The 23,712-nt window shown below is 37.8% G+C and overlaps 2 protein-coding genes across 2 annotated transcripts; one reads left to right on the plus strand and one right to left on the minus strand.

Moving 5' to 3' along the window:
- The first annotated feature begins 2,099 nt into the window (after positions 1-2,099).
- Positions 2,100-8,697, plus strand: npm1a (nucleophosmin 1a). The gene is made up of 11 exons (XM_029448810.1): positions 2,100-2,256; positions 3,592-3,671; positions 4,280-4,399; positions 4,543-4,636; positions 4,786-4,901; positions 4,987-5,027; positions 5,769-5,817; positions 5,900-5,980; positions 6,131-6,241; positions 6,339-6,413; positions 7,364-8,697. Exons 1-11 carry the CDS (start codon positions 2,208-2,210, stop codon positions 7,412-7,414), a joined length of 867 nt encoding a protein of 288 aa, XP_029304670.1. The 5' UTR covers positions 2,100-2,207; the 3' UTR covers positions 7,415-8,697.
- A 2,358-nt stretch (positions 8,698-11,055) lies between these two features.
- cldn7b (claudin 7b) lies at positions 11,056-15,064 on the minus strand. The gene is made up of 4 exons (XM_029448252.1): positions 14,562-15,064; positions 12,430-12,594; positions 12,247-12,331; positions 11,056-11,979 (listed from the first exon to the last, which is right to left on the minus strand). The coding sequence occupies exons 1-4, from the start codon at positions 14,782-14,784 to the stop codon at positions 11,826-11,828; spliced, it is 627 nt and encodes a 208-aa protein (XP_029304112.1). The 5' UTR covers positions 14,785-15,064; the 3' UTR covers positions 11,056-11,825.
- Positions 15,065-23,712: the final 8,648 nt, after the last annotated feature.

The following is a 23,712-nucleotide window of genomic DNA, read 5'->3' on the forward strand; positions in this document are numbered from 1 at the left end:
AAAATTAAAATGAGAGGGCTTGGTGTGAGTGCGTGTGTGTGGATGCATATGTGCAATACATCCAGTCTCTCCTACTCCTCCCGCGTTATCCAGCTGTGCTCTGGATACAGTCAGATTCCCCCAACAACGACGTGAAAGAAGGGACAGGACTGGAATGCTTTGAGCCTTCCTGCAGATTTGTCCCACACAATACAAAGTGACTAATGTGATAGACTTGGACGTAAAAGACATCGCTCTCAGTCCTTGTCTTGAAGATTGGCCTGTTAAAGATAAGACGCTTCTACATTAAAAGGCTGCTCCTGACCAGCAAAGAGCTATTGTTTACCAGCACAACTTATTTTTTGTTGCAAAAAGATGTTATTTTTTTGCCAAAATATTATTGCATGCTTTTGCAAGAGTTTTAGATTTTTCACCCAACATTTGTCAGATTTGATATGGGAATTTGGCCATAAAGAATTCAATATTTATCTCAGCATCACTGTTTGCAGTGACCCCTTTACTTTTGTGTTGACCTGGTCGTCGCTTGCCTGCCGAGTCTGTCCGATGCTTGTTGTTAAGAGTCTGTCTAAAGCTTGCATTAGAAAGTCAAATAATTTAGAAACAGTACATTTCATGGGTCTAATGTGTTGCGTGCCTGTCTTTTTGTCTATGTTGGACCTTAGGTATTAGTGAAAAGTAAGAAGAAATCTAATCATTCTTTTATATTTTCACCTGCTGCTTTGCTTCTTGTGGTCGTGTTGTCAAAAATGTGAAAAAAGAAAAAAAAGTATTGTGAAAAATGTGCATACATTTTGGATTTCATGATGAAGTGCCCGCAAAACAAAGATGACGAATAATGAATCAGAAAGAGGCTTTCTGATCATCAAACCAATAATTTTATTTGCACAAGTGACAGGTGATCAAGGTTTAACTCTGAGATGGCGACAATGATGACGGGGAAATATTTGTATGGTACATGTATTGATCTCGCTCATAAGTGTGTAATTATAGATTAAATGAAATACCTATGAGTGATAACAAATATTTTTATGTGTACACTAACTTGGCCAATAAAGCTGATTCTAACTCTGAGAAGCAATCAGATGGTAGTTGCTGGGCCATTCGAAAGAAGTCCTGGTATGAGAAAGTTTCTGATAATCTTGCAGGGAAAAAATAATGAATGTCAGCTTTTGGAATTGTGATATTCAATGACACAGAGGACCGCTCCATCTGTATTAGTGAACATTTGGCACTACCTCCTCCATCCAAACCAAATCTGTGATCTCACACTGACAGGTACAGATGGACATAGCAGGGAAGCTCCAGGTGTTTTTCTGTGAATCCGGGTGTGTTTGAAAGCACCACCATAATAGAAAACTCACAAGCATATAGTAGTTCAATCACTAAAATATTCATCACCATATTTTTTTCTGTCAGTAGAGCAGCTCTATGATGCATCAGTGTGACATCACAGCCTCTGGTCTCTGATATCTTGGTTTGGAACGGTTATTAAATCTCACAAACAGAAAATTGATTTTAAGCCATATGAATAAATACGTAAATTCTTAAATTGAGTGATGTTTTACTTTTAAGTTGTTCTTTCCTCTCTCTCTGTGTGTGTGTGTGTGTGTGTGTGTGTGTGTGTGTGTGTGTGTGTGTGTGTGTGTGTGTGTGTGTGTGTATCTTCGAGTATATATTCGACTTTTATAACAATAAATAAAAGCAATTCAAATCATTTTCAGATTAAAATAATAATAGTATTTACAATAATAATAATAATAATAATAATAATAATAATAATAATAATAATAATAATCGTAAAGTAGAAAAAATAAAGAAAATAATAAAAAGAAAAAGAAGGAAAATCTTTTCCTTCTTTTTCTTTTTATTATTTTCTTTATTTTGAAATCAAAAGTAAATACTAATTAACTTGTCCACATCCCCTTTTTTCCAGGCTTTTGAAACGTCTATCTATCGATCTATCTGTCTGTCTGTCTGTCTGTCTGTCTCTCTGTCCGTCCATCCATCCAGCTATCACAAGGCTGTGCAGTGTGCTCTACATATGGTTGTACAGTGGGTGGCGCTGTTTCTTTTCTACGTGTCTTGTTGCATGAAACAGAGAAGAAGAGAGGAGGCAGAAAACCACGTTAGTTAGTGCTCACGAGCCCTACTTGGTCGTTCTTCTCCCCGCAGACAGGCAGCAGGTTCTCAACGCTTTAATCTCTAAAATGAACGGGATCGAGGAGGAATCAATGGCACCACAGACCTTCCTTTACGGTGAGAGCTCTGCTGCATGTCTGTCGAATATGACTTTTTAAGGATTAAAATATTACGTGTAATCCTTATGTGTGACTGCTAATATGATGAAAAATATTAAATGTAGCCGTTTAGCTGCACGTGGTCCTAATGGCAGGTACTGGTCCTATTCTATTAACGATTATTTAATTAATTTTGAAAGTACAGCATCGTGTTGTTAATCTTTCTGGTATTGTAGCAGGGGGTTGAATGAGGTGAACAGCGTGGCTTTGAGACGAGGCTTCTCAGCATACACGTGTTAGCCTACAACAACATGGCGGCGCCCGTGTTTTTTGAACAACGTCGTTATTTTAGTATTTTCTTCGCATTACACGTTGGAATTGTTTTACAGCGTCGGTACACTTTTGTTTTAGTTGACTTCACAGATTAAGCAAACATTTGACATGACCGTTTAGCTCGTCGGGGACAAGGCATCGCAACGTGGTTTCAGAAACATGCGGACCCTGCTGATTTCCTCCGCTGATAAAGTAGTCCCTTTACCTTGTAATTAGGTTATTTAGTTTGTTTAGCGCTGTCTAATTTGACACTGTCTGTATTTTTTTTTAATCCGCTGGATAATGTCGTTGCTACTATATTAACTAATATATAAATTACTTGGGTTTATATGTACCACTCTGATTTTTCCTCCTCGTGGGATGACTACTATATTTAGATACGATTTGAGATTTATATTTCAGTCAGGAACCACAGATGGGATAATACAATCTTGTGCTGATGTATTTTACTGGGATTGGAATACAATTTGAGTCATAAATTCCGAGTTGATTAAGACAATAGGGAAACTAGTATTGGTCACACGTGTGATCCCCTAAATGAAAAGTATTACCCAGTAATGAATCAATATGGCATATTGTATCACTTTAAATTATGTTCCAGGCGGGCAATACAAAAATATAAATTTAGCCACTTTATATTTATTGAAAAAAACAGTCAAGACCCTTTGTTGAAAAGCATCATATTTTTTTTTAGGTGTTACTTTGTGCCACATAGTTTCCTTTGAAGTATTTTATAGTTTCATCTCTTGAGTTGATTCCCTGTGCCAATGCCATGTGGAAATATTCACATCAGTGGTCTGTGTGCCTCCCTCTTGTGTTCGTTTGAAATATAGCACTTAATGCCCCAATTGATTGCCTGTCAGAGGTAGAGCACACTGCAATGAGGTCATGTCACATGCTTTCTTTTAAGCAAATGACTAATCTCTCATAATAAAATCTTAATATCCTCCCACTCTCGAACTGCCATTGTTAGGGCACTTTGTGTACATTTTGGATTATTAATTGACATTTAATTCTTTAGGTTGTGTGCTGGAAGCGGGAAAGGAGGTGGTGTTCAATCCTGAGGATGATGACTTTGAGCACCAGCTAGATCTAAGGATGGTAAGTACCATGAGACTTGATCAACATGTCAATTATTATGACTTGTCAGCTGTTCCACACTTCTCTAATGGCCGTTTTTATTTTCATGATGCCACTTTTGAATTTGTTCACCATGGTGAATGGGTTACTTAAATATTTTTTTAATTAAACCAACATAAGAGCATAGAGTGTGCCACTCAAAAAAGTGGCCTCACATTGCATGGCCATAGCACACACTATGCATGCCCTATTGTCAAGTGGACTGTCAAGAAAAAAAGTATTCTTTAATAGCTGATTTTGTCATTAGTTCAAATTAGCATATCAATTAACAATAATTATTGCAATATTAGGATTGAAATACAATTGAAGTCTTACTAAATGCCCCTCAAACAAGCGATTTAGGGTACAAACATCTCAATTGACACGATTATCAGATAACAGGATTGCTTTTTCCCAAATAAAAGTTCAGTGACGTGTGGCAGATTGTGCTGCTCTTCTCTGAATCCAATGTGTTTGTTAATCTTTTCTGGTGTCTCAAAAGCACCAGAGTTGGTTTGAACAGATCCATCCAGCTCTGGTATGAAAGTTGATGTAGCCTAACAGTCAGCTGTTACCTTGCCCTCTCTTAGGCCTGTGTGGACCCCACCACGACAGATGAACTTCACATGGTGGAGGTGGAAGGACAAGACATGGAGGGACAGAAAATCAAGGCAGCGCTGGTTTCGCTGAAGCCTTCTACCCTGCCAAGTGTAAGTGAACTTCCCATTTATAGATACATGAACTTACTTCTCAGTGTGTCGAGTGATGATGTCCCTTTAGCCACCCACACATCAAATAACCCTACAGCACCAGTATCGGCCCAGAAAGTCATTAAAACACATTTTTGTTACAGGTGTGTCTCGGTGGTTTCACAATCACACCCCCAGCAACTTTCCGTCTGAAGGCAGGTGCTGGTCCAATCCATATCAGTGGACAACATCTTGTCAGTGAGTATTTTTCATAAGATTAAGGACATTTTAACTGGCCAGAAGTTTTTCCCCATTTAAGATTTTCCGCTTGAATAAGCAAGTTGTTTTAGTACGGAAATGGATTTTGTGTTTAAACCTCTCGTCTAACCCTCTTAAATTCATCTTAGTGATGGGGTCTGACCAGTCTTTCGATGAAGATGACGATGATGACGAAGAAGAGGCAGAGGAAGATGTCAAAACCTCAAAGAAAAGAGCCGCCTCCTCCCCTGCTCTCAAGTCTCAGGTTGGTTTTTACATCCGCAACTATTTGTCCCAAATATGAAATAATACAAATGACCATAACCCACCTTTATTTTACCTCCTTACAGAAGAAAATGAAAATGGAAGTGGATGACGATGATGATGATGAGTGAGTGTCGGGATCCACACACATCCAGACTATTCTAATCTTTTCAAATTACAATGTTCTGTTTATCAAACTAATGCATATGTTTGATCAAATATGATATCTTAAATGACATTACATATATAATGGAATTCAACACTTAAATAATTACATTTTTTGAAAGTCAAAAGTTCCTCTTCATGTCTTAATAACAGCTTACACTCTGGTATCAATTTGTCAACTTATTGCATGTTTAGAATCCAAATATTTCCAACTTCTTGTCTTGTTCGTGCCACATGTTTCTAAAGATATTTAATAAAGTTGGACTCATTTAAAAGACAGTTTCACTGCATGTTTAGTTCACTGTCCTGGCTGGAAAATGCCAGTTATTGCTTTCTTTATCTTTCTTTCTTAAAGTGAGTTTTTTGATGAGATTTAACATTTGATATGGCATTTTGAAGTTGTTTGGAAACAGCTAGTGTATTTCTGACTGAACGTTGTGGCTGTTTTAGCACTCGGGACAACAATTTGCACCTCAAACGTATAAAGTAGTCTGTGCTTACATTTTTGGTGAAAGACCCAACAGCTCACATTTAGATGTAAAGTGCTTCTTAGCGTAGTGTGTTCTAACAGTGGGTGAAAACAACATACTGCACAATTGTGACTTTTTACAAGACCTAAAGTGGATCTATTTGTGATAATTAACATTTTCTGCAATTTGGATGGTTCACTTTCTGACTTTTTTTGTTAATCTTGTTTTTTTAGGGATGATGAAGAGGACGATGAGAGTGAGGAAGAAGAGTCACCTGTTAAGGTCAGCACACATTTCATAGTTTGATGTTCCAGCTGAATGAACTTGCAGTCTTGTCTCACCTGCTGTTGCTGATTTGTTACAGGCCAAGCCGACGCCCTCCAAACCACAAACCCCTGCTCAGAATGGCAAGAATTCAAAACCCAACACACCGGCCAAGAAGCAGGTAATGATTCTTTTTCATTATTTACTTACCATTGTTGGATGTGTACTAATGTTTTCAAAAAGTGTAAATGCCTGTAGAGCTTTCTTATTTATCCAAATGGTTTGACAAACAAGTCTCTTTCCTAATCTCTAAATGTAATGTTGATTATAGGACAAGACCCCCAAAGGTAAAGGTGAGAGGTCTCCTAAAGCCCCAACAACTCCCAAAGGAATTCCAACAATTCCTGAGCTCAAAACCAAGATGATGGAAGCCACAAAGAAGGTCGGTGTCTATCCTCGTCATTTTTACATGAAAGAGTAATATGTGGCACGCCCGTGAGATTTACATTTGCTAATTTTTTGTTCTTTCCATTCTACAGGGTGTCGTATTACCCAAAACCCAAGCCAAGTTTGAGAACTTTGTGAAGAATGGTCTTAATGTCGGGGACGCAAAGGTACAGTACAAATTTACGGTGCCTGCCAATATTTCTCACACCTTGTTGTTCTTGTGAGTGTCTTGAATATTAACATATTTAGACCTTTCCTAAACGGCTATACTATGTCCAAAATAGGGATGCCACGATGGATCAGCTGGCAATCGGAATTGCCCGATATTCAGTGAAAATACGCGATCCAGACATTGCATTCATGATTATTGGCAACTAGAATTGCTTTCTTTGATTTGAAACATAATGTTGGGTCAAGATGAACGAAGAATAATTAAAGAATAACAACCGCAATGATGTCAGAAGTTGGCCACAGAGATGCACGTCTTAATGGCGTTATGTCATGTGAACAAACAGAGTACCCATCAGACTGGAGTAACCACTTAAAAGATGGGAGAGTAGTACTTGCAATCTTACTTTTTAAACGAAAAACACGTTTTTATATTGTTGTACAATATAGTCAACATCCAGTCAGAAGCGTTCAGCCCTCCAGCCAGCTGCCACTTTATTTATTTGTATTGAAATGTGTCATTTAGAAACTAGAGTCAACTTTCTAAATCTCAAACTAAGTAAAAGCATGTTGTTGACATGCGAACAACATTGACTTTGTGATTCTTTCTTCATACTGTAGTCAAAGCATTTATAAACTAGGTTACTTAACACCTGGTGGAAATTCCAATACACTACAATGCAGTCAAAGTGACCTATATACTTTAATGCAGCATATAGGATCTGCTTTAATGCAGCATATAGGATCTGCTAAAACGAAACAACGTGAAGACTATCAGTGACGGCGTCAATAAAAAAAAAAGCCTGATTGGGGCATCTTTTTGCTAAAATTATATATTTTTTTGCTTCTTTGTCTTCAATAGTTCTCAGCTGAGTGACGAAGGGGAATATTTTAGATGCCATTTGCTTTAGCCACCGCATTAACAGTTCTTTTGTTTTTGTTTCTTTAGGTTGTTACAGAGCTGTGGAAGTGGAGGCAGACGATTAAGGATGCTAAATAACAATCTCAGCCGTTTTATTATCTCTTTTTATGTTTATACCCATAGCAGCCCTCAACCCTCTGAAGCCAAACTCAGTGCCTCACACTCGTCATTAATTCTAAATCTAGTCCAGCTCCAATAAAGAGACTAGTGAAGTGGATGCAGACAGTGTGGTGTTGCATCGTCTCTCCTCGTCGCCCTCTCATTGGGGAAGGGGAGTTATTTGGTTTTATTGAATAAACCCTGGGAGAACTAGCCTACAGATTTGCATCTTTGTAAATAAAATCCTCGCTAGATTGTTGGCACCGTTTTCATGTTTTGTTTTTTAATACATAGTCAAGATTAATTTGGCCTCATGCTGGAATAATAAAAACTAAATAAATTCAAGACAAGCAGCTCAAGAAACATTAAACTATTCAACATTTAATAACAGTTTGGCTAATGTTGACCACGGTCACATGTGTCAGTTCTGGTAAAGCAGAATTTTCTGGGCTGACATCAGCAGTGAGGATCCTAATATTGATAGTGATTGAAGCAATATTGTTTTCCTGGTATTGTCCATGAACGTGAAAAGAAACTGCACTTTTTCAAATGTTTTAAATGTTTATGCTATTGTGAGATTCCAACGATCAAGATCCCATGACGACAAACTGTCTGCTTAACGTTATATCAGAATTCAAGATTTAGTTGTAATTTTTCATGTGTTTAACCGTCCAAAAAGAATCAACCGTTTGTTATAAAGCAGCCAGCCGTGCTAACCTTTGAGTGTCACAGAAGCATCCTACACATCCCAGCCCTGAGTGGAGATCAGTCGGGTTCGGTTCCATGTATTGCTGTGACTATTAGCCAACAGGCCGAAGGTTGAGCGCTTGCTCAGTGACTGAATGCATGAAGGAATTTGCAAATTATTATATTTTTTAAATAGTGTTGCTTATAACTTTCCAACAAAATTGCAGATGTACAGTTCTAAGAGATTCCCACCTGTACTCGAGTGTAATGCGTTTGTACGTTCTGTACTAGTGTGACCAGTTAAAGCAATATAAAAAATGTAAACGTTGATGCATGAGGCCTGTATAAGTAGATCATTCCATGTTCTCAAACAAGTGTAAGTTTGTAGAACTTTAAATATGCTGTGGGTTTGGATGGACTATACTAAGATTGATTCATTAAAAATAATACTGTGCAAGTGTTGCCATTTTTTTGCAAGAAGAATCAGATTTTACCCATTTGAAGAGGAATACAAGTATTTGATTTCTTTTTTTCTGTCCAAGAATGTATCCTAATAAAGTTTTAAGCACATACAATGGTTTAGTTTCTTTGGGTAAATCAGTGTAAAATCTTTATGAAGTTTGCATTAGTTATGTTAGTGTAAAGGTTCTTATGTTCTTATAGTTCTAAATGAATACCTTTATACACAGGCAGAGGTTTCATTAAGGCGATGGTTAAAAAGCTTCACAAGTTCTGAGGTTAAATTATAATGTAATTACCAAGTGGACTCTTCATGTTTATTTAAACTTGTCAGCTTGCAAATATATAAACTCTAGCTGTTAATATTTTATTGCTTCCAATATTTTCAAATATCAGGAATGTAGGTACAGTGATCCTTTCATGTAGATCAGGGGTGTCAAACAATGCAAATATGGAACCTTGAGCTTCACTTACAACAAAAATACATTTACTAGTTCAGGTGTAAGCTCTGGAGGGAGCAGACAGAAAACTTCATATTAAAACTGCACTGAGTTTCCTCTTAAATGTTGGCTCTTTACTTTGTGTAGGTAGAGAATCGTATCTCATTTCAATTTAATTCCAGTTCTGGGGAGATTAGGCACATTCTTCAATTGCAGCCATGCTTTGTAATGCAGGCTGGTAGGCAGTGGATGTACAAATGCTTGTCTTGTGCAACTTTAGCAACAGAAACCACAAGTCTCATGCATAAAACTCCAGTCATACAAGAACTAGTGTGTGTACATGTGCATTTGTTTACGTCACGGCAGTTTAGCTAGTGGGTTCACAGACCAGATAATAATGCCACCTCATTTACACTTTTAATGATCCAATAAATGACCACTGAAATAGAGTAGTGTATCATTGACTGTCAGGGTGATAATAGGCCAATGGACAGTAATAATTCCCCGTTATAATTCAGTGACTCAGCACAGGGATGTACGGTGCGATGGCCTGGGATTAAACGCTCAGTAGCCCTACCTTCCTCATTAGATTAGAGCCAACAGATGTTTCTAATGAAAAGTTTGATTTAAATTCCAGCAGAGAGGAGGAGGAAATGACAGGGAAATAATATTTCACATGGGCCACTCTGAATGCTGAGACACACACTGTTAATGACAAAATAAAGTATAACAACACTAATTGTCATTATTTATATTAAGCCTCCCAAAGCAAGATATACAATGTTATGGTAATAGAGTTAAACTAATAGACTTCTCTGGTGTGGTTGCATTGTGTGAGTTTATAGGACAGAGGCAGACTGGGGTCAGGTGGTTTGGCCACTTAAGAGTGAAATCATTATCATTATTATTACTTTTTGGATCTGGCCCGAGGGAAGGGAATAAGAATAATGATTAGAGAACGGAAGGCAGAATGAGAACAGAGGGAAAGGAGAACTAGAGCAAGTCACCGCTGGGTCTATAAATCACAAGAATCATAAGTTAAAGACATGACAAAGTGAGAGGAGATGAGACTGTAAAAAAGACAGGAGGAATAAGGAGAATTAGATTAGCTTCCTGCAGCAGCTTAAAATGGATCTAAAAAGTAGACCTGAGCACAATAATACTTTACAGATAGTTGAAAATATACAGTACATTCATCCAACCATACATTACACACTAGTGTATAGCCCAACTAAAAGCAGTTACATATATACACCACAAGGTGGCAATAAAACCAAAAGCATCTTTCATTCCGTTAGCCATTATGAGGCTGTGTAAGTCAAACCAGAGGAAGATGGCTTCCAGCCAGACTGTGTAGCTCTGATCATTTTAGGTTCCCCATCATTGTCTGCAACCTGAGCCGGTCATGTTTGCTCATCAACATCTCTAAATGTCAATATACTCTATGCTTGGGTGTTTCACAGCATGCACATATTTTCTACACTAATTTGCGGACAAAGCGCACGTTATTTATTATTGTACTATTGATGCTTGTTCCATTTTCAAACTGTTTACTTCCTGCTTTTATGTGCAGTTATTTCAAGTGTAAAGCACTTTGGCTTCATCTGCTTTTATCAGGGTTCACAAGTTACATTTAAGACTTAAAACCATTATTAATGCAATTTGAGACCCATTTAACAGCCATACTTACGTTTTTTTTGTTGTTGAATGATATGAAGGAAAGTCTGAGTACCAGAATAACTTGCAAAGTAAATGAATTGGCGATGTCAGCATCAGGGAACATGGTTTAAAAACAGCTCACCCATGTTTTCATTGCTTAGTTATTGGTTCCGTGTTAGTTTCGTTTTGTAGTTTGGTTTTAACATGATAAATACAAAACCTTCCCAAAAACACATTTAAAAGTGAGGCTAAGGTTAATGCTACTTTATCTTTAAATTCCAATCCATTTTTAAAGACATTTTATGGACCCACGGAAACCCCGTTTCATGCACGTTAGATATTAATTACGTAAAAGGAATTTAAAAACAAGCAAAATTTAAATTTTCCACTTTTATTTTATGTACAACACAAACTTTCTGCAAATAACAATAAAAAAAAAAACTGAATTTGATGAGTGCAGCAAGTGACTCAACAGTATCAATAAGCCAAGTCCATTCAAGTCAACAAATCGTTCACTCACAACATCAGGCATCAGAATATTGGCAATGAGTTGAAGGAATCAATGTACTGCAATTTATATTAGTTCTAATTTCTCTCTGGCACTTGATCAAAACAAAAAGTGGTACTGAATGATTTGTAGTTTTAATATAAATAAGGCACATATACATGGAAATAATGATAGCAAATTGCTTCTCAGTGCCAGATATTTAACTACAATGCAGTCATAAAAAAGGTGTACGAGTTGACCATTGCCACATCTATTCAGCGCATTCAAGCCATTTCCCCCCCAATCACATTCTAATGCACTGTATATTGTGGCATGTGAAAGATATTTCTACATACCAAATTGTATTATATCATGGGTGTTTCACCTAAAATTTACCTTATGTGCTTTACAGGAGTTATCTAAATTTATACTATATGAAATTAGAAAGCACTTACTGTAGTCAGACAGGGCAATAAGCTCTTTAAGAAGTTAACAGCCATTATTTAAAACTTGAGTTAAATTACAGTAACATCACAGGGTAGTCCTGAAGAAAAAATATAAAATAAAAAACAAACTGATCGCCGCCTTTAATCTCTGAATTGGACTAGTATGAATGTCAAAGTGTTTCTTCAGGCTCTAACACTGAGTTTTGTCCAGTTCAAACGTATTCCTTGCTGCTGCTGGGGGGTCTGGAGATGGGATATTTCGGTGTAGATTTTTGTCTTGGGCAGGACGCTGCCAACATGGCGCCTCCAACTACAGCCAGGAATGCTCCAGCCCAGGCAATGAAGATGGCGGAACCAAACTCGTATCTTTAGAAAGAGACGTTGCAGCAAATAAAGTTTAAAAAAGGGAAAACACATGCAAGAAACTAATCTAAAACAAACATACACATTACATTCATCAAGACTAGGAGTGGCTGGACACATGCAAACGTCTGGGGGAAGAGGGAGCGCTTAAAGCCAGTATCTTAAATAGACATCCAACATGTTTGGGGACATTGTATTCTGCTAAAGAAAATGGAAATTACAGTGGAAAAAAACGTAAAAAAAAAAAAAAAGGTTGTTTTCAGTACTTACTTGGTATTGACGGGGGTGAAAGGGTTGTAGAAGGCTTGGATGATGTCGTGAGCGTACCAAGAACAGGCAACAATGCCACACAAAGCTGTGGGAAAGTAAAGAAGAAGATCACTTAAAACTGTTCAGTCAAAGGAAAAGGAAAAAACAATAGATAGATAGATAGGATATAAAATGGCATCTTACATCCAATCAAAATGACAACGCCACCAGCCATGGCGATGCGGGACTTGCGTGTTTTGTCATCTCCTCCGCAGTTGGTGCACTTCATTCCCATGCAGGCAATACCCAGACCAGCCACCGTTACGATAATGCACACAATCATGAGGGCACGGGTTGCCTGGAGGGCACCTGGAAGAGAAGGGGAAAGAATAGGGTTAATCCATCAGTTATTGTGACGAACACTTATTAATAGTCAGTACACAGAGTCATGGGTGTGCCAGTAAAACAAAAAAACAAACTGTCATTATCATTTGAAATTGATTTCTACAGCGATTTGTGGCTTATTTTCAAAGCCTGAACTTGGATTTGCAGTGTTGCTTTAAATCATTTTGAAATCCACCATTTGGGGAATAAAAAAAATTAAAAGCAGTGTAGACAAACACCATACATGTATAACAGAGAGGCTTCTGTCTCCTGTGTCTCATAGCCACTCCCTAAAACCAACGAACCACAGAAACCGGCTCTAACCGGAAGCCCAAAGAAACTAGAGGGGGTGTGTGGGAGTGTGTGGGTTTGTATGCGTGCAAGTCAGAAACAGGTTTAACCAGGTTTCAGGTTTCATTATAAGGCGCTCCCAATTTCAGGTACTCACAGCCCGCTTTTCAGCAGGTGGAAATTTTGTAGTTTTAACGTAGCTTTACCTCCCATCCAAAAAGACCCTACTCTAGAATGTGAAGAATGCGCAGTGTGGCTAACTAAAGACTCGCGATCTGGTCGTCACAGGTTCCCAGGTTTAATATTGATCGTTTCCAAACTTTAGGTGTGCTTAGTAGATTTTGAGTAGGTATCTCTGAATAATGAGGCATTATTTGTTCACTTGCTCCATATCAAACCGCAGCTTTAAATCACACAATGTTTATCAAAGTTGGTTTGTGTTCATGTTTGAAGAGGCGATAAGACACATTCTGCTGCAGATATTTTATCACATGTTTTGATAAGCCAAATTACAAAATAAAAACGGACATATGCTAATTGGAGATACTCAAGTTTGTCAACCAACTATCCAAGTGGCATGCCCACAAGTAAGTTAGAGATGAAAGTGCATTTGGGTGACTATGTCAATCCAAGATTAACAGAGGGAGGTTCCTATATACACACACAAAACTGTGGAGAAGATGTCTCTGCAACATTTAGGCCGTTTGTGCCCTCGGGCAATCTAAAGTCATAAAGACAGGTTATAGTACATGGGATCTAATCTTTGACTTTAAGATCGAAATGTAACAACTGTTCCAACTTCATTTAACTTTTAGATAATGGCCCACATGCTACTAACTAACTACTAAATAACCTGTTCATTTTAATTAACTTCCCTGAACTTCCCCCATACTGACGCATAGCCCAGAAGCAGGGCTTTTTTTTGTTGCTAATTGTTTGAACTCATTACAAGCCCTTTGGAAAAATAAAACAATTTGATACATTTGATACAATCTTTCAATACATTATGGATGCAAAAGAGTCATCATTTTCTGTCAGCAAAGAATGCTTGTGTTGGGTTAACTCGATGCCCTGTAGGCCCAAGACAAATCCACTGTTTGTGGGGCAGGTATGTTGACTAAACAGTGGCTCATAGAGGACAGGTGTTGTTTAACCTGTAACTGTGCTGTGTAGTGCAAGTCCCACAGTATAGGCTTTTACACACATGCAGGAGGAGGGGTAGCTGGACAGGACAATGGCTACAGGATAATCATTGCCTTTGTGTAAAAGTGCTGCACACACCCGACCAGTGGAAAGAATGTAAGAATTAAACTTTTTTTTAAACTATATCTCTGGCACTGAACCATGTGGGGCCTCAGTGTAGTTTAAACAGCTCGACTGCATTCTGGGTGAATAAAAAATAAGTTAATAAGTGACAGAACCGGTTAGCCCAAGCCACATGAATCTGGTAACAGTTACGAGTCGTAAAAGACAGCTCAGAAGGAATTATAGAACATGGTATTGTTTGTTACGTCATTTCCCGTTACAGCGCAGGTGTTAGTGTAGTAAACGGTCAGTAAAATTAGTTATATTAACTTTAAAAAAAACTAGTTCCGTCGAAAATAAAAATAGGCTATAACTTGGACGACACATGATTTGTAGCTATTAACCTGTGTACTTACTGTTGAGCTGCAGGATAGAGTCGTAGACCTTGCACTGGATTTGGCCTGTGCTCTGGAAGGCACAGGACATCCAGAGTCCTTCGTACATGGCTATCGCCGTGATGATATTGTCCCCAACATAAGCGGACATCTTCCACTGGGGCAAAATTGTGCCAATTATCAATCCAATTAAGCCAATAAGGGCCAGGGCGAATCCCAAAATCTGCAGACCTTTGTTGGCCATTTTTCCACTTCTTCTTCGACTTGACGGCGGAAACAACAAAGACGACGTCCACCTGCTGTGAAGGTACAAATCCCCCACTCCTCACAATCTCACGACGTTTAGCTAGGTTTGCTGTGTTGCAGAAAAAGTTAGTTCCTCTTGTTATTATCTATGTTCGTATTCCTTATCTTTTTGAAAGTAAGTAAACTGACAGCAGTGATATTTCAATTTATAAAGTCTCTGGGAGATTCTTCACGCACCTGTTCCTCTGCTGCACCTTGAATGGGGAGGGAATAGCGGGAGCGAGCTTTTTTAGGCGGTTTCAGTTGCAGGTGGGCGGGGACGCGCACGTAGTTTCGACTCATCAGCCGTAGCAGTAAACACCTGAAGTTTCATGATGTCAGTGTTTCCTGACACAGACCCCGGTCTACGCTGATAGACGATAGAAAAATGTATAGTTAAGTTCATGTGGTTTATAATGACTTGGTTTGTACTATTTATAGCAAATATAAAGTGATACAGAAGTTACACCTGAAGTTAATATTTTAAATGTCAAATTTATAATAAAACATTAACTATTTTTAAACGTCATATGATTTGATATTACCATAATAATAGTGGACACTTAAGAGCCATCACAATACTTGAAGTCTAACCACATCTAGTATAATCATGAGATGCTTAGCAAGCAAAGAACACAGGAACATACAAAATCACAAACAAATTGCCTTTTGATACTATCATAATATTTTAAATGCGTTATCCATTAGAATAATTACACATCAAATATATAGATATATAGACAGTACAGTATATTGTAGGCTAATGTATTTGATCAAAATTATGAATCCAGCAAGAAAAAGTTGAGCGCCTATACTATCAGTATTTATAATACTATTTGTTGTACATATATTTTCTCGAACAGGTAAAGCACCAAGGAGAGAGCCATGCTTTTACTATATATGCATGTGTAGCAACCTGTTGGCTTTACATTATAAGCTCCACAAGAGTGCGTAATTAGAAATTGTCCAAAACGGGAAGTTGCATTCATGTAAGTGGAAGTTAAGTGGAAAATGAACTCCCATTATATCATGAGACATGAATCAAACGTGTAATGTTATCACAAGTCATTTCACCATCTATTTTCAGGACCATATGAATAGCAAAATGTTCTGTAAGTAAATCATTTGTTATAGTCGTTTGAACTTCTAAATTCAAGGTGATTTAACCTTAACAGTACTTAATAGTTTTTAATTATACACAAATTGAACAATCAACATCTAAACATGGCTGTTAGGTGCCAGGCATGAGCCTGGGTGTGCACTACCAGCAAGCTTTTTATTACATAGGATAATATCACATTCTTTCCCACATATAATTTTGCTTTGTAGTTTTTATATTCAACATGTGTATGTGTGTGCAGCTGTTATGTGCTTGAGTTATAGGACCTATTCCAACAGAGGCGTGTGCTTTATCTTTTTATCAGCAGAACTGACTTAAACTTCCCTCTGCCATGACAAGTTTTTTGTAGATTTTGAAACCAGGAAAATCCACTAACGGCAGAAGGTGTGGCTCGCGGGAGCTGTCTCGTATTATAAAGCGTTTTTTAAATACTTAAAATGTCAAGTATCATAATACTTGACATTGTTGGTCACTCAATGGCATTTTGCAAGTATCATAGTGCATTATAATTTCCATAGTTGTAATATAATCAATTACAATCTTTTTTATAATGCTTTATCCATTAACTATCCTCAGGTATAGGCAGATATAATACATAACAAGCTGGTTATAAGTCACTATAAGTGATCATTGTTTGCTTCAAGTGAAGTGAAAAAAATGTCATTAAATTAAAAAAATGAGTGAGTGACCAACAATAATGAAGTATGATGATACTTGACCTTATAAGCCATTATAAAATGCTTTATAATGCGTTATTTTGTTTTGAATCATTATGAATATTTATGAGTGCTTCTAACTGTAGTTATACAGTGCTATAAGAAGATTATAATGCATTATAAGTATGTTTATAATGCATTATATGACATATATATAGAGCGTTAGCAAACTATCACCCGTTATTATCATTACTTGGGTATTGATTATTGGTACTGAGTATGAGTTTCCTATTCTTCTTCCGGGTCTGGTGTAGCTGATCCCTGAAACTGTATTGACCTAACTGTTAGACTAAAGAATATATGACTGAAAGTTTCCCGTCAAAAAGTGAATGACAGACCACATCTACTCACTGGTCAACTCAATGTGTGTACCCACACTGTGACAGTGTTTATTATCTGTAACTCTCACTTCCCCTTCAGACACTCCTCTGGGCTGGTGCGATTAAATATTTGTTGTCTTTCCTGTAAATGTTGGTAAATATGTACCCGTCTGTTTTTATAACCATTCTTTCCCATTCTTTTATATTTTATTTTGTCTTGACTGATTCCTATTTACGTGAGCACTGACTGTTCCTTTTTAAAGTAAACACCTTCCTCCTGACACACTAGAAAAAGGTTGAGATTTAACACGTTGGGGAGTTTGTTTGCAGGAGCTCTGACTGCGCCCTGAGGGAGACTTGTTTTCAGACTAGTTTGCTCTCACCAGTTCACTACGACAACACAAGAGGATTTGTCAGTTGTCAGCTGAATAGAGATCAAGTGTAGTACAGCATGTCAGGTTTGCTCTGGTTTCTGCTGGATAATTCAAGTTAAATCTTTGCTACATTGTATTGTATAAATGTGTGTAATGGCGTCTTTATTTTAAACTCATTCAACAGTGCCTGTTTCTCTTTTGACTTCATTTTGTGTTGAACAGCTATGGCCTGGTAGCGGCTTCAAAGTTACATTGGGAGTTGATTCAGTTACTTCCCCAGTCAAACAGGTTTTAATTAGCAACTGCTGGTATCCATGCAGTTATAAGAAAACATAATGTAAGCCACCAAAAAAAACTATATGCGCGCATGGGAATTTCTCCTCACACACTTTTGCAAAATTGTATCATAACAAATAAACACATGTTGTGGTTGTCAGGTTTGTCGAAGGTACTATGGTACTTGCACAACATTTGGATTTCCAGGTTGATACCCACAGTCACTCTCTGACTCATCGTATAGAGACACAGAAGGTATTTTAAGGTTTTTACTTCAAGTTTCTTTATCAGTCAGATGACTCATTGGAAGAGACAGATGACACTGAATGAAACATGTGTTTGCAGCTGCTTCACAGGGTGTGTCCACACTTATTTACGCATAAGGTACATTTCAAGTCAATAACACTACTGACTTTAATGTTTTTTATGATTTTTACTGCTAAAGATAATTAGTTTTTAGGTTAGATTATATATATATATATATATATATATATATATATGGGCAATGTAATTTCTTATAATTATCCTCACTATTAAAAGTGTTTGCCTTCAACTAATAAGATGAAGGTTAATCTCTGTTACTGAAGTTAAAATTCCCCTTTGATATTTTGAGTCATAATTTTTTCTCTGATCAGATGTTTTCCAATTAGGATTTAACCTGGCCACCTGACACTTGATATCAGCTTAATGACTCATTTAAATGCTTTTACCGTGAGTGTGCATGTTGTACCATGGTTCCTAAGAGCAGTCTGTAGGACACAAGGTCACATGAGTCACGATGAGACATGAATGTGAAATACAATGCTGCCATCTGGTGGTTACTGTGAATATATAAACCCAACCCATAAACACAGCCATTTTAGCTCTAACTCTATGGTAACTAAAGCACGATATATGATGGTTACTCATTCTGTAGGAAAGGACCAGGCTACCAAGTAGTTTGAGGGCAATTTCAAGTAGATTTATGACATTTCTACTTAACCTCAAAGTTTCAAACTTCAAATTTGTGTTTTTCTTTAGGTGAATTTGACTTATTCTCAGTATACAACATGTAGACATTCTGTTTGAAATATATAACAAAAACATACTTAACTGCACATCATGTGACTGCATTGGGTGATAGTTAAGCCCACATTTTCAAAAGTGAAATAAAATAAAATACATCATCGATTTTTCATCGATTATTATTTATTTTAACTATTAAAAATACAAAATAACTATTTTCTAAAGCCATAAGAATAAATAATACAAAACACAAGGGGTCATGACGTATAGTGATGCTTACAAATAATGCTCCTGAAGAATAAAAGGAGGTTGTTCCTTTAATGCAATAGTACTTATCCTTTTTCAACCATTATCTGTGTTTTACAAGTGTTTATTGATTTGCAAATGTGATAAAATTGTGAATATTGTGAGAAGAGCAAACAAACAGCAGTCTAAATTCACACATTAAAGACATAATAAAAAACAATTGTCTCCTATAAAAACAAACCATAAAAGTAAACTGTAAGCTATAGGTACATTATCAACAAAGATTCGATGGTTAGAGGTGTTTGAATTGTATGCACATTTACTGGTGTTTAACAGTATTCCTTAACTAGATTTATATATATTATGTATAACAGCTGGATTAAAGCTGCCGCTGTGAAGTTCTTGAAATGATCCTTATAAGTGTTATTGTATGCAGGCAGAAGAACTGTGATGCTCAGGGCCTCATTCTTCCCATTTGAAAATATTTGTGGTGTACGGCACCTATTTATAGAGAATATCCACCAAAAAAAGAAGTTAAATAATACAATGTGCAGTACTTGGCAGTGCACTGAGAAAAAGGGGGCTTCATTCCTAATAATGTGTCAAAAATGATGTTTCGCTTTGCACTTTTGGAACGCCTACTGTAAGATAACGAAGAAGATCATATACATGCAGGTCGTTTGGAGGATCGCAGGGTAATTAAGAACCATTTTGTCTTTTGCTTACATTATGTGACATCTTTGTCAATCTTCTTACTCCTCCCTCCATCTCTACATGTTATAGCTAATCAATCAAATGACTTGAAAAATATTATAAGATTTGAAAAATAAATCATAGAAACCTTTGTTTCTGTGGTTTCTCCGAGCCTTGAAACACCAAATGGCTTTTGTTTATTATCTCAATTGTCAGTTGTCTTGTCAGATTTTCATTGATATTTTTGGCTTTGTAGCAACTACAATGACACACAATTTTCACATTTGTTATCTTTACCTACATGCACTTCTGGTGACTTTGTTAATAATTTCATGATTGTTTTCCATCCATATGATGCAGGGTTATTGACATTATTATCCATAAAAGAGAGTCAGAAGACATTCAGCGCTAGGAAATACATAATTAAAAGCAACACATGCACATAAATCCTCCAAGGTTGTGATATTCCCACGTTTGTTCAAATTTAGCATGTAGATGTCTATAACGGAAACATGCGCATGCTGAGGGTAATTGGTTCCTCCAGCTATCGTGAGAACTATATTTGGTTTAATGCCTTAATCCTTATTTGCCACATTAAGAAACATAATGCTCCATTCAGTCTGAGCGCAGACTGCTCCTCTCTGTGTGGGTTTACTGAGAATAATCTTGTATGAATGCACGAGTCATGCCTCTATGAGATTTGAGATGTCCCAGTAAAGCACAGGGAGGATCAGAGGGCTGTCTGACCCTGACTGAGGTCATATCTCAAAGGGGAACTCGTTGTGAAAGTCAGTGACTTCCCAGAGCACACAATAATCTTCCCGATCAGATGCTGCTCAACTTCAGCTTGTTCTAGAGAATGACATGTAGCGTAATTATCCCAGACTGCGGGTCATGAGCCATCATCCATTTACCACGGTTATCACTGCGAGATTGTAATGTCTAATTGACTGCTGGGTTGTGAACCAGAAGTAATTGCAACTATTCATCCGTCTGATATGTTTCCATTAAAAAATCTTGCTTCTGAAAAGACAGATTACTCTTCAGTAGATCAGACGGATGTTATTTTGTTCATCTCAGACCAGATGAACATCGTGTAATGTCTGCGTAGACTTACATCAACGTTTTCACACATCATGCCAATTTGCCTTATATGCTGCATGTGTTGTAAAGAGAAGAGTTGCAATTTGAGCTGCCACTGTTACTTTGTCAAGCTTAACATGTAATTAACTGAGAAATGACCTATTTGTGATCAGAGATTTGTATAAGCTTTACTGTCATGGGAGTAGCTTATTATAGCTTGTTGTGTTTCTGGTGACATTCACTCTCTTTTAACTCTGGTTTTGGTCTCAAACAAGCTCAGTAAGGCCGAGCAGAGCTACACATTTGGGTGATAATTCTGTGTACGTTCATAATCCTTTCACATTGTCATTTGATACATTTATGTTATGTTATTGTAAAATATCAATTAGCCCATAGCCTCTTTAGATTTAGGGCAGTTTGTTTTTGAATTGTAACTGCACTGATGTAATTCTTAGTCTATTATTGTTTGTCAATTAAAATGTTATGTTAATCAATTCTTCTTTTTTCTTACTTTATTTTGTTATAATGCATTTATTTGCCTCTATGGAATTACCTGTGCTATAAAGGTGCTCCACAATTACAGATAGATCTACCTCACCTAAAATTATTTAGTGTATACAGACAAATAATATTCCAAATATTTTTGAAAACTGAGGAAGCACACGTTACAAAGTATGTGTTTTGTACAGAGGAATAACTTTGGCATTCGTCTTTTGGTTAAAGGAAGTACCTGTAGTTTAGAAGGAAAAACTGCATCTACAGATTTTGATACCATGAGACATTACAAATAAATAAATAAATCAAATACACTTGTCAGATAAACATGCAAGCATACACTCGGCCCGGCCTCGATGCACAGTGGACATGCAGTGTGCCAATGCGCAGCAGAGAGGCTGTTCCTGAAAGTAGTCACCGTCTCTTGGAAAGATAACTGATATTCCAGCAAGACCCCTATTCAAAGCGCGTTTTCCACAGATTTTGAATGGATGGTCTGTAGCCCGCCTGTCACCTATGGAGCCCATGGTGGCAACCCACATCCACCCAAGATTGTCGGACATATTGTCTGAACCTCCCACCCTCCCAGCGTTTTCAGTCCACCATGACTGAAAGAGCTTATAAGGCGGCAGCCATGACGGTGAGAGCTGTTAACATCACCTCCATGTTGACAGCTTACCAAGTGCAGCTTTTTGATGACTTGGCCGACATACACAAGACTTTTGTGTAGGATGAGATAACCAGGATTATGGATATGTTCCTATGTGTGGAGGGCTGCAGTGTCCAGACAACAGGGAAATGTGTCTGCAGGAGAGGGCGAGATGGCTCAACCTGAACAACTTGTTGGATATACAGAAGATTCAAGACTCAGAGATTTGTTACATACTCAAGTTTTCAATATGTGCATTGAAATGTGGTGCATATCTTCGTATTTGTATTTAAAACATCTTCACTCTCTGAGACAAAGGCTCTGGTAAGAGTTAATCATCCTAATGGTCTGATGTATAAATCCTGCAGGGTTGGAATTGTAGATGAGATGGGTTCAGTTCACCATGCTCTAAAGTCCTGAGCAGAGTTGCTCCCATACCAGCTGGTGATGCCCCCTGTTAGGATGCTTTCCCCAGCACCAGAGTAGAAGGTCATAGGATTCCCAGAAGCAGACTTCCCTAAGCATTCAGTTTTTTGGTGTTGAATATTTAGTATCTGGACCTCCCAAAATCCACAACCAGCTCCTTGGTTATCCTGAATCCTGACGAAGATATTTTGTACATTCTAGTTGTCTATGAAGGCATATTCACCTCCCCCTTTGCATCCATACAAAAACTGTGCAAAGCCAAAAAGAAGCAGGATGTGGCTTGACAAAGAAAATGAAGACCACAGTGCAGCAGAATTTAGCTCCAATCTTAACACCTCCACCTGCAGCCCCAAACTGCTGATGGCCCAAGTCCCTGCTGCGGGGCATGTTGGAGCTCCCGACACCAAAACCACCTGCCATAGAAAGCCTTTCAACTCCCTCTCCACCCAGGGTAGTCAGCCAAGAGGAAAAGGGACTCATATTCCCATTTATCCTTACCCTGCGCTGCAGCTGGATTCTCACAATATCACAAGATCACACGGAAATCTATCTTGTCAGGCCTCGAGTAATGCACTGTGTAGGAACCACAATGGTTCTGACCAATTAGCTTCCTATGAGTAGCTACTGGCAGCTAAGGGTGTGGTTAAGGTGGGTGGTGGTGGTCAAGCAGAGACGTGCGGTCTCTGCCTGGTCATCATGAAAAGTAAAAAAAAATTAACAATAAAATAAATATAAATATATATTTGTCCATTGGTCTGTGCTATAACTGCATTTTCTGTATGATTCCAATAATTTTGATTATTTTTACAGTCAAAATCGCTGAGTTTGCATATTCTCTGTTCAGATAGAGGAGAGATGCGAGTTGAGGCAACGACGAGTTTAGCCTCCTCTCGGATTGGGCAATCCCTTGCATACTAGGTTGACCGCATGCATTTGACGCGTGCCTGTTGCTATCTCTCTGTATGTCGCCAATATAATGTACCCTACTAACCATCTTACTGTAGTAACATGAAGGATCCTTATGGCCTACTTTGTAGCCTACTGGAAACTAATTTTGCCAAAGCCTGAAAAAAACCTCAGACTTTCATTTCCAAAAATATATATTTGTAAATACCAAAAAAGCACAAAGCGCATGGTGTTACGAGTGTACGTGCTTTTACTCTTTCCGCCACTGGGGGCGCACTGCCAGACACAGTTGTTTCCTGTGAAACTGAATACGGCGGGCTAATCAAACACAAACTTGTGGAATTAAGCCCAGCACAGAATTGAGAAATAATTTTATAAGAATGAAGAAAATGAATAAACGAGCAGCTACAACATTAACCTACGACTGAGGAGGATGGAAAATGCACACATTTAGAGGAGAACTTGAGAGTCGCTGTTATGTTATATACAAACGGCCTCACACAGTCACACGATTTTGGAGCTGCTACTAGCTTAATTGAGCTAGCACTGCGGATGACAGGGACCATAAAGAAGGAATC

Source organism: Cottoperca gobio, chromosome 14 (genome assembly GCF_900634415.1).
Source record: "Cottoperca gobio chromosome 14, fCotGob3.1, whole genome shotgun sequence".
NCBI lineage: Eukaryota > Metazoa > Chordata > Actinopteri > Perciformes > Bovichtidae > Cottoperca > Cottoperca gobio.